Here is an 11788-nt window from a genome sequence, read left to right as displayed (position 1 = left end):
GGAAAACTGCTAAAGCGGGTGGCCTGTCTGCAAAACTAGCTAGCAGGTGTGCTCTGGAACAGAGTCTGGGTTTACGTAAAGGTACACACACAGGGCTGCTTTGTGGGAAGAGCTGCAGCAGCCCCAAACCCCCACCTGTAGCACCCAGCCCCGCCTGCTGTGCTACCTCTGTACAGAGCACGTGCCACTCTCGCTAGCTGGCTGGCACCTCTTCCCTCAGCTACAGAATTAGGGATTATGGCACACCTTATCTAACGGTTTTGCATATCTTTAAGACTCTTCAGATAATGGAATTGTACTTGAGTATCCAGTAAAGACTCAATTCCCTATCCGTTAAAACACATACAAAGCACAATTCAGCTGAGAGAGGCATGACTGTTTCTGCTTTTCTTTGCATTTGAAAGCAAAAAGGATCCCAAAAAAGCCCCCACCACACCATAAGGAAATCTGTCATCATGCTACTGTCATATGGCTTTCTTGAATATGCTTTTAATAAATTCTGTGATCTGCACCTTTGCATGTGGATGCTCCACAGTAACTGCTTCAAGAAATTCCACATCTGGCTTGCATGCTGACCAAACAATGCCAAGAGGAACAACCCATTCCTTGAGTGACCACTTGTTGCTCTAGCTTTGATGTGGTGACACCTGTATCAGTGAAAGCAGGACAGACTAGAGGGAGTACTGGAAAAGGAAGCTAAAAGGCAAATATTTCGTCTCTGAAATGGGCTGGGAGAGTGGGAAGACCTGGTATTACCAGGCAGGAATCACTCCAAAGTAAGCTATATATTAAGAAGGGAACTGGGACCAAGTGCAGAGCAACATAGCACTTCAACAGAAAGCTGGAAGGTAGATTGTGAGGGTCTTCTGAAAGAAGTACTGTCAAAGTGTCAGTGAGCAAAACCAAAATACCTATGAAAGGAAAAAGAGGAGTCAAAAACAATCAAGAGTTTGAGGAGGGAATAACCAGTAAAGTCAAAGGCACCTGGCAGATCAAGGGGAACAGGGACCAAGTTACTGGCTTAGAGTATTGGCTGTGACTGCCTGTTGGAGAAGTCAGCGTGGGAAGATGGAGCTGGACCAAAGGCATTCCAAACAGTGTCTGATTTAAACCCAAGTATTTGGTGTGTTTCTAAAAAAACCTTCAAGTGTGTTGTGATGGACATACTACCGTTGTTCCTTCAAATGCTGTTTATGTTCATTGCATCCTGTAATAGCAATTATTTTGTGAATCCCCCATTAAACAGGACATGCCTGAGCAAAACTGTCAGGCCAGCCAGCTTTTAACTGAGGGAATACAAAGGGATTTTAGTGTTGCTGGCAGCCATCAGTTGAACGTGAAGCTTCTCCCACTTGGATAACCCAGTATGATTCAGAGAGAATCTCAACTTTTGGACAAAAAGAAAGTAAATTGTCCCCTGAGTGTTGTTGAGAAAAGCCTGAAAAAATTGAGCTTCAGAGGTCTAAATCAAGAAAGCAACCAACAAAAATGAAATAAAACACACATTCTTTTTTACACTTTCTTGTAAATTGTGGAGACTCACAGTCAGTGGTGTTACAGCTGTCCTGTCTGGGCTAATGGCTGGGAGGGGACGTCAGCCACAGGGAATTCTGTCACCTTTGCTAACATATTAGTGGGCAGATATCACAGGCCCAGAGATGTCTCTCAACCCACTTTCTGGGGAAGCAATGAGAGAAAAAGGATAGCGAGAAGAAACAGTGCTGCCAGGCTGCTCTACTCCTCCTTCCCTTGGCTATCCCTCCATCCCTTTTCATAATCTACCAGCCAGACACCCAGCAAGGTAGAGGGTTCTTTTAATGTCACAGGGCTATTTTTTTTCCTGCAAGGTGTCCTGAGGGCACAAATCTGCAACCCATCATCGCTCCAGCTGGGTCCCCTGATTTGAGGGGCACCGTTTGGTGCTAACTTGGAGCCCAGCTTTTGAAACCCCTGAGTGCTCACAGCGTGGGCAGAAACCACTCGGCGCTGCTCAGCAGCTTTAAAAACGAGAGCCAGGGTTTCCTGAGAGAGTCCCCCACCACTTACTTCCTTTATTTTTCACCCCATCCCCTGCTCGGCCTGCAGCCAGCCCGCACCGCAGCCTGGCAGAGGCAGGTCTCCGCCTGCTCCCCTGGAAACACCCGCGGGGCAGGGCGGCACAGCCCTGTCCACACACGCCGGCTGAGGACGCAGGGTCTGGCCCTGGCCGGCCCCTCAGACCGCGGCTTCTCCCGGCAGCGCGTCGCGGCGGCAGCGCTTGCGAGCGGCCGGGCCCGGGGCGCCTGAGGAGCGCGCAGCCGAGGGCGGGCTTTCCTTCCCCTCTCTCCCCGCCTTTGGTGTTCCCCTGGAGCGGCCTCTCGGCGGTATTTTCCGTTGAACCCCAAACCCCCCTCGGCAGATTTAGGAACCGTTTTCACTACCCGGACGCTGTTTAACCGACTGCCGGGGCCGTGCGCAAGGGGAGGGCGGCGGGGTGCGGGGCTTTACCTCAAGAGGAAGGCAGCTAACGCCGCCCCCCGACTCCCCGCAGGCAGGAGTTTTTCCTGCCACAGTCCTCAAACTTTCCACCGGCTCTGTGGCTCCGTAATTAACCCTTCTGGAAGCCGCTGAGGTTTCCTGAGCTGGCCGAGGAGGGGATCAGAGGCGCTGCGGCCCTCTCCGCCACCCCCGACGGCTTGCCCTCCTCAGGAGCTGCGCCGCTCGCCCTTGGCAACCGTCTCCCGCCTCGGGTCCGCGGCCCGGCCGGCGCCTGCCCCTTTAAATGGCGGCCGCGGCCCCGCCGTGCGCCCCGCTGAGGCAGTTAGCGGGCGCCGCGCCGCCCTTGCCCCCCTCCATGGTAAGCGCCGCGGTCTGCCCGCTCCCCGCCAGCCCTCGCCCGCCCCCCTGGCCCCGCCGGTGGGCTGCATGCCCCCGGCTGTTGCCCCGCCGCGGCCCGCCGCCGCGCCGACCCCCGGGCGAGCCGGCCGGCGGCGGGCTGCGCAGGTAGGTGCGGGGGACGGGAGCTCCGCTCCTTCCCCCGGGGGACGGGACGGGCGGGCCGAGGCCGTGGGGCTGCCCCGGGGGCCCGGCGGCAGGGTGGCCCCCGCGGGCAGCGCTGGGAAGCACCGCCCGGGGGTGCGGGGCCGCTGCGGTCCGCTCCGCCGGCACCCCATCCCCGAAAGTTTTTTGGGAAGAGGCGTGAACGGCCGGGGGGTGGCGGCGGCCCTCCGGGCCCGCGAAGCGCCGGCGCTGTGGGCCCCCGGTGAGGAGGGGCGACCTGCGTCCCCTGCTGCGGCCCCCGGAGGGAGGGTCTGGGCTCTGGGGTGCCGAGAGCCGCCTGGGGAGAGACCCAGCGGCGCTGCGGGGAGGCGGCTTTGGAGCTGCTGCGGCGGCCGCTTAACTCCGGCGATATGGTGGGTCGGGGCCGGCACTCCCGTGGCATTAACGGGTCCGTCCGCTGTGCGGGAAGCAGGGTAGTGAGCAGCAGGTGGTGGAAGTTGCAGCGAGTCCTTGTGTTTGCGTGGAAAACCTCCGGAGAGCAGCCCTTTTCTCACGTAGCCTGGGGTGTCTCCTCGGGGCGGTGAGGGCGCCTCTGCTCTCTGCCTCACCCCGTTGTCTTTCTCTCGCCCCCAGCCTGGGCCACAGGCTTGGCTGGAGCCTCGGAGGAACACTGGCCTGCTGGGGGGGTGTTCGCGCCCCTGTCTAGCCATGGGCATGCGTGTGTGCCAACATCGGTTTGGTTTTGAGTCGTTCTGGACTCGAAACCCGACTTCATCTCTTAGTGATAGATCCTGTAGTACAGGTGGTGTTAGCTGCTGGTTAGGGCCCTGGACTGGTTTTGTCCCAGTTTGTTAGGTGGCTTGGGACAAGTGTCTTTCTCTTTCTGTGGCTCAGTTTCCCTTCATAAAGTAAAACTGACCTCCCAAGTGAAGAATATTCATATCAAGGGAGAGTGCTACAGAAGAGTGCTTATCTTCATAATAAGTGATATGGATATAACTATTTGCCTCTGAAGGATAGAACTATTTGTGCTTGTATTTTTGTGTGACAAAATATAGTGTAACTAATATTAAGTATAAATATTTGATGTATTTGTATTATAATAATATATGCCAGTCTTCTGGTAAATGCTACACCTGCATGACCTTTCTCAAGTTTTGAAAGGTCCCACAGATTCTAGAGACGTGCTGCATGTTATGCACCAATGTCTCATGTTGATGTTAGTCCAGCTCTGAATGTCTGTACAGCTTCAATGTGCAAGTTGAGGGGCTGCTGTGGAAATAAAATACTCTGGTAAAAATGTAAGTAATAATTAAATATCTTATACTCTGGAAAACACGTAAAATCAATGAAAATGCTGTCGGTGGGAAGTATTTCCATGCCACTCACCTTGGTGAAACTAGCATGTCAAGTTTCATTTAATATATAATTGTTAAATGGATTAACCATCTTCTTATTTCACCTTTCTCCTCTGTTGTTGAATTACATACCTTGCATCTTTGTTAACAGGAAGTTCATGAAGTGGATCATGGTCTTATTAGCCAGCTACTTGCTGATTCAGAGGAGACTCTTAGTTCGTGCGCAGAGAAAATGCAGGGTCCTGCTCAATACAGCTGGAGTGCTGACTGGAGCTTTTGGGTAACGTGTTTAATCTTTCTTCTAACTTGTGTTTTATTTATAAATATAATATATGTATATTTATATATGTGTGTATATGTACTAGCTTTATATCCACAGTTCTCAAGTTGCTTTGTAGTCATGAATTAGTAAAGCGTTCTCCACCCATGTAGTGAGGTAGGTAATTTTATCATTATCAGCTTACTAAAGTGTAAGCTGAGACTGGGGGGGGGGTGAAGTTGTTTACCTGATGTCACGTATCAAGTTAGTGACAGGACTTCTGGCTTCTGTGCCCAGTCCTGTCTCCCAGTTCTTTGCATGGTTCATTAACCTATCCAATGTCTCTTATGCCTTTAGAAAGACATTGTTGATGCATTTTAACAGTAAGGGCTTAATTTTGATTCTCAGTATTAGGTGGTTCTTCTGATGTGCTTTCCTAGTGTCTGGTTTTTGTCAGGTAAACACATTTGTTTTCCACAAGAGTAAATAAGCTTCCTGTGTTCTGTGTAAAGAGTGGGATTTGTGAATAAGAAGGGCAGAAAGGAGGGGTTTAATTTTTGCTCCTCTCCAGAGAGATGCCTCACTGAAAGTGGAGAGTGATGTCTTTAATACTCTTATCATGCTTCTGATGGATTTCTCTTTTTTTTTTTTTTTTTTCTCCTTCTTCTCGATGCCATGAGAGAATGTACACTTATGGGTATAGACTTAGAGCATATGTTTTGCTGTTAGTTTGGTGGATGGGTTGCTGCTGTTAGATAGGAAAGGGGAACACTTGTGTGTGCAGCCACAGGCAGGGTAACACCTGATCTTGTGAGAGGCTTAGATTCCCTTCCTCACAGCTCTGACAGTCTGACTCGGGTTCTGCGTCAGGTGGCCTCAGTAAATTGGCATGCTGCAGCTTGTGCATAGGAACATCATCTGGACTACCGTGTCCTTGTCCTGATGAGGTCATCAGAGTGTTCATTGTGCTCAGCAGGTGAAAGATTAAGTAACTAGCAAAGGCCATAGGGAATCTGCGGCAGAGCTGCGAGCAGAACTGGGGGATCAGATTTCCCAACTCCTTATTTATAAATCTATCTTGTATGTCTTTTCATCCCTCCTGTTCAAACTAAGTGGATGTCTTAATGGTTGGAACACTGATTTTGCATCTCAAGCCCTAGCATAAACTTCCCCCAAACTGCATGTGTACTTTTTAAACTGAGCAACAGTAGTCTGGAGCCAATGGAAATGGGACAGGTCGAATGAATCCCAGTAGGTAATAGAATTGTGTTGCTAGAGGGTGAGTGCTTGGATCGTTCAGTATTTTCTCCACTGTTCCTACAGTGACAAAGATGATACAGGGCTGTTCTGCCTGTGCCCAGCTGTATCTCTGTACATCAACTGATAGCAAATCATTCTGCGCAGGCATTGTAACTGCCAGCTATGCTGTCATTAGATGTATACAACCGTTAATGCAGTTGGTAGCTTATGTGAGGGAGAAACCTGTTTAGGTCTTGGGGTCAGTTTGTTGGACTTGCATTTAGCAACTCGGTCTTTCCTTGATAAGCTTGGCAATCTGAAATAAAGTCAGTAAAGTATAATGTATGAAGAATATAAGTGTGCTATTGGCTTTGCATTTTTAGGTTTGAGACACATGCCAAAGGTTAGAAGTTTCTTTGAACAGTGCTTTAGGCATGTACAGTGCAGGGTATTGTGTGTCCTCACAGTGCCACTTTCTGCTTCCTGTAGTAACGCATGCCTGTAACTTCAGGGGAATGGGATTCTTCAGTGCAGTGGCAGCTGCTAAGAGAGTATGAGGTGTTCTCCGGTATGATTAAATGGTTGCCTTCTGCCTATGATTTATACTTCAACACCTCGGTATTTGTTTGAAGTTAGCATTTATCTGGTTCTGCAAATATGACCTTGCAGTTAAAACAAAGGAATTGTGTAAATACTTGCCTCTTGTAAGATAGTGCTGTGGCTTGTAAAGTTCTAGTTATACCGTTTGTCACTGATTAGTTTTGAAAACCTTTATCAATCTGGTTATAGGAGGCTGCGGTACTCATTTTCTCAGCCTCAAGGAGACTGAGAAGTAGCAAGAGGCAGAAAGTCACAAATTCAAGGCAAAAATTAAGATATTCCAATTAAAATGTTATGTCATTGGCATCTTTCCCTGCTCTTCTAGACAGAAAAAGTGTTTTAATAGCTCGCATGGTTGATGATCAGCTGCTGAGTATATAAACAAATCATTAAAACTCCCTAAATACTGAGTCATAGTAAATGTGTAGGTGATAACACAGAAAGCAGCTTGTTGCAGTGTGCAAAGCATGTGTCACTAACATTTGGCAAAGGATGATCTTGGTGTCCTGTGGCAGGTGTGGATTTGTTATGCTCATTCCTACTCTTAAAGTCAGTAGAACTAAGGAACTGCTACAACAGCAAGGCTAGCCTGCGGTAGCATAGAGGGATAAGCTTTGGTTGCCTGGGTTATTTGCTTTGAGAGGCTGCACGTTTCTGACGACTTTGGTTTGCTCCAAGGATTCATTTCTTCTAAGTATGTACTCTTGCTTCTCTGATGATGGAAACCAAATGTGGATGTTAGAGCCTGACTGGTTTGACTTCAATTTTTCATGGATTTGAGTGGGAGTAGGCAGTTGTGCCATGCCTCTGGAAGTCAGGCCAGGTATCATGAATGTTCAATAGGTGCTGTGAGCACATGTAATTAGCAGCAAGCTTGGGTTGGGAGCCTCTGGGATATAATCTGTTTCCTATGGTGAGTGGGGAGAAGGAAGGGTAGCAGGAAAATTCGCAGCAAAGGAAGAAAAGAAGAGAATCCTACTATGCATAATTTTTCCCCATATCTAAAAAAAAAATAATACTTTGGATAGCTTTATTGAAAAATTTTGAGAAAGAATTAATTTTCTGTACTACTATGAGCAATTCTTTAACTGGTAGTGTTTACTAACTGCTGTTTTTAAGGTGGGTGTTTTTTTGGGTTGGTGTTTTTGTTGTTTTTTTAAGACCATTCCCTGGAGGTGGACAAAGCTAGACTTTTATAACCTCACTGGAGGAAGAAAAAAGCTTGCTTGCAAACTTAATCTCAGGGGTTTTCCTCTTTACTGGAACCTGTAAAGCTTGCATCTACTTTTGATTAAATGGTTCTAGTTTTGGCAACTGCAAATAGAAATGATGAAAGTCAAAGATGCTTTGGAAATTAAGTTGCATCTGGAAGCCCTATCTCAAGATTCTGAATTCACTTTTTATCCTTTTTACACTCTTCATACTGAAATATAATTAAATTTAATATCCTTGGAAGAAGAAACCCGTGAAAATCTTAAGTGTCCTCCTACTGTAATGAAGAAGGTAAAGGTGAATGAGGAAGCTAATGAAAAGGATCCTTGCATCAAAAGTGAGGGTGCTCTGTCTGGGGACTCTAGTTTCTCTTAATAAACAGTCAAAGAAAGTTCACATACGTCTACAATAAGAAGAATGCCTATGGAAAGAAAGAACAAAAAAGTAAGTCCTTCCCTTGCAATGAAAAGGTAGGTGGAAAGAGTTGAAATCAAATGAGCATCTCAGAAAATTGCTTTTATCTGTGAGGCTCATTTAAGAATTTGGAAATGTGAGGTGCCAAGAAGGTGTTGGAAAGAAAATAATAAGAGGCTTTAAAAAAGCCCATTTGATTGCAATGTAATGTCAGTTTAAAGGGTTGGTCAGTGGGAAGGAGTACGATAATAGAAGCAAACAAATGATACAGTGAAAAACGGAAGTAAGCCTTTTATTTTTCATAATACAAGAACAAGTGAGGTTGCACAAGATTTGGAAAAGGATTTTGAATTTTGACAAACACGGATTTGGTTTCTATGAGAAACAGCTAGTCTGTGGGAGCGTGTGAGAATACGTATGCCAAGAATACGATAAACATATATGACTCAAACCTGCACAGGAGGGATGCAGATACACATTACAACTTGGAAGATAACTTATTGCAGCACAGATACAAGTTGACATACTCTGGGGCCCAAGACTAGTAAGGATTAGATGAAATATTTCTTGCATCTGTAGTTGTTTGAATGCTCCTTCCACCTTTCTTTGAAGACTCATGTTCACTCTGGGAATGGTTTACTGGGCTTGTTAAATTGGTAACTATGTTTTGACAGACTGATATTTAAGGCCCTCTGACAGTTGTTTCATCTCCTGTGTTGTATACTTGGTGTGTTACTTCTGAAGAAAGCTGCTTTTCTCATCTGTGCCTCCGAATACTTGGGTTATAAAGGAGACCCATCACGGCTTGTGACATCGGAGGAGGATTTTTAGCCCACTTGATGTCTGCTGGTATGAAGCAGTCTGCTAAGGAGGATGAGAACTGGATAAAAGCTGTAGGTCTCCGAAGAGAATAAAAATCTTAAGCACGCTTACGCTGTTTTTTCTGAAATGTCATAACTTCAGTATAAATAGCTTTTGCTGTACTTGTAGCACTGGTATGTTGTTTGTTTATCTATTTGGAATCTCTAGAATAGGTGCTTTTTTTTAAGGCTTGTGATAGCACTGAATATAGAGAAGCAGTCTTTTAAAATGGTAAGAAAAGATAAACTGTAGTTCTGACTAGCCCTTGAACGTGGCTGATTAGGCTAAAGTGGTTTTCTCACTTACTTTCACCCTGGAAATCCCTTTATTGCTGTTGATGCAGCTCCAAACCGAGCACTGGGGTAGATCTGACTGCCATCGAGTTTCAGACTGTTCTGAACAAAGACTAGCAGTTGATTCCCTGTCTAGATAAGCTTTCCCCAGCTGCAGCAGTGGGAAGTTCTATATAATATTAATTATTATTACACACACTAAAGAATTAGTCTAGAATCTGAAAGTTAAGTTTAATAGATGAGGAAGAAAATACTTCAGATTTGTGTGATTTACTTATTTTGAAGTAACTGGGAGTAAAACCATCAGAAATGCAATATAGTTCAGAAAATCAGCATGGAGTTGGGTGAATGATGTTATCTATTTAATGAGAGGGGAATTCATAGCTAATGGAATGAAAGCTTTAAAAGGCAAATCTAGGAGATGGAAGCTAAGCTCTTTTTTGGCCTTTGGTTTGGTTACAGCTTTGTTGTCCAGTATTTCTGCAAAGAAGCAGTGGTGTAACATTGTCTTTCGAATCTGCTACATGTGAGCTACTTGCATCCCTTTGGAGGGAGAGACTACAGGCAAACAAAACTGTACAGGATGTGATTATTTAGTGGTACATTTAATTAAGTCATTAGCAGCAACTAGGAGTAGAAAATTCTCCAGGATATGTTTAAGGGGAAAAAAAAAATCAAAATCTGAAATCTTTTGTCGAGGTGTAGATTATTTGGGACACATACTTACCTATCCAAAAACATAAGAGCATTCTAGACGAGTATATGGCTTTTCTGCTAATGACTACTCTGGAAGTTATATTTTGTCTCATCCTATGCGGCAGATGGTTATGCACTAATTGAGCTATGTCAAGATTCCTTGGTGATATCAGCAGTGTTTTAGAAATTACGTGGAGTAAGTGGTTTATTTTAGGTATTACTTTTTTTATTGAAGTTGCTTGCAGAGTCAGTAAAGCCTACACTTGGGATATTCATGCACAAGCTTTAACTTTGGTAATGTGTTCGGATTGTCTATTTGTTACTGCAACCTCCTAGAGCCTCTAGGGAAATGACAGATAAAGTCATTCAGGACTTCAGCTTGCTCATGCAACTTCTCAGCTTCTCCTTCTGTTTTCTGCTATGCCTACCCACCAGGACTCAAGATATCAGCCCTTGTTCAGAATGAGTGGAGGTATGTGATCATGAACCATGCTGTGTATGTAGCTCTGTTCAGCTTGTAGTGATATATGTGTCTCCCAATAGCTGACCCTTTGCATTCCATTTTTGTATAAAGTTGAAGAAAAATTATGTATGGTCTGTCTTTGCTGAGAATGGTTCAATCAAATCTGGTAGCATCTTTTAATATAGAAATGACTAACTGAAATCTGCATTTGGTTTCTAAGGTAGAAAAGGAAGAAATCAAATTAGATATGTCACAAGAAAAATAGTTTTGCGGCAACTGCTTGGTGAATGCTATTTTCTGTGTAATTTCAAATGCAGTAGGGCTACTCACAGGCTTAGTGAGATGACCAGTATAATTTATACCGACACGGTTCATGTAGTTGGCTACAATCACTACTGTAGAGTTCACCAGTCCTTGTGTAACTACTGCTGTAGTTTGTCTAATACACTCCTACAGGTTTTCACCATAGTCCTGATCCAAAATATTTATGTATCCTTCTATGACTTGCTGAAAAGTAAATGGCACAGATCAGTTATGAAATCTGAAGTGCTAAGTGAAAGTGGACTAAATTTTTGAGAAGTCATATTTTTTTTTCAAAATATATCTTGCTATCACTCTTACTACAAGAGGATTGTTTGTTTCCTTCATGATCTTTTTTCTGCCCAATATTTGGGGACTTACTAAACTTAAATACAGATTGGAGTTGCCAGAGTCCAGTTCTGGGAGAGTAAGGAGGGAAAAGTGCAACTGAGGTATGCCATTCTTTTGCTTCTGTGTTTAGCTGCTTCTGTATTAAGTAATGTTGGTAGACCTTTGTTGTGGGTAAGGAAGATGAGAGTTCAAGAGTCGTGTCTTACAGTTACTTTATTGTATGAGGTTGCCCCCCCGCCGAAGTCTGGAATTTTTTTTCCCTACTTATTAAATGGATCAAATAAGTCTGAAGACAAGCAGTTGGAATTTTTTTTCATTACTTAGGCAGACTGCAGTGACAGATCAGGTGAAGGAACAGATGTTCTTAACAAATAACATTGGCTAATTGTTTAGCACACATGCTGTAGGAAGAAATATGAGTCAGATGAAACTGCTGTTCAGAAAGGAATGTATTTTTTTATCCAAAAGGAAATCATCTTGACTGAGTTTTTAATTGCCATTGCGTCATATTAGTTAGTACACTTATGGTTGTTGAAACGTGGACAATGTAGTTACAGGACTTGAAATTAAACTGGGGAGCAGACAAATTATCTGAGCTAAAGGATAACTTGGTGTTGGGAGGGTGACAAACTCATTTCAATTGCACAATGTTAAAATAGTAACTGCAGAGTTAATACCAACACACTTGGTTTATTTGTGTTAAGTTTGTTTTAGAACTTGATGTATCACGGGATTTGGGGGTGGGGAGGTGGGTTGTTTTTTA

General features: G+C 44.8%; 1 protein-coding gene across 6 annotated transcripts in view; it reads left to right on the top strand.

Annotated features, from left to right (window-relative positions):
• The first annotated feature begins 2382 nt into the window (after nucleotides 1-2382).
• GRAMD1C (GRAM domain containing 1C) overlaps nucleotides 2383-11788 on the top strand; it is a 55998-nt gene continuing 46592 nt past the window's right edge. For 2 of the 6 annotated variants that reach the window (XM_072882241.1, XM_072882224.1), the window contains exons 1-2: nucleotides 2849-2982; nucleotides 4489-4617. In XM_072882241.1, the coding sequence (XP_072738342.1) occupies nucleotides 2905-2982; nucleotides 4489-4617 (207 nt within the window). In that variant the 5' untranslated portion in view covers nucleotides 2849-2904. The other 4 variants (XM_072882232.1, XM_072882262.1, XM_072882271.1 and 1 more) reach the window with 4 other exon arrangements.

This window comes from Ciconia boyciana, chromosome 1 (assembly GCF_034638445.1).
Source record: "Ciconia boyciana chromosome 1, ASM3463844v1, whole genome shotgun sequence".
NCBI classification, from domain to species: domain Eukaryota; kingdom Metazoa; phylum Chordata; class Aves; order Ciconiiformes; family Ciconiidae; genus Ciconia; species Ciconia boyciana.
Note: the sequence above shows the minus strand (reverse complement) of the source record. Positions and strands in the feature narration are given on the sequence as shown.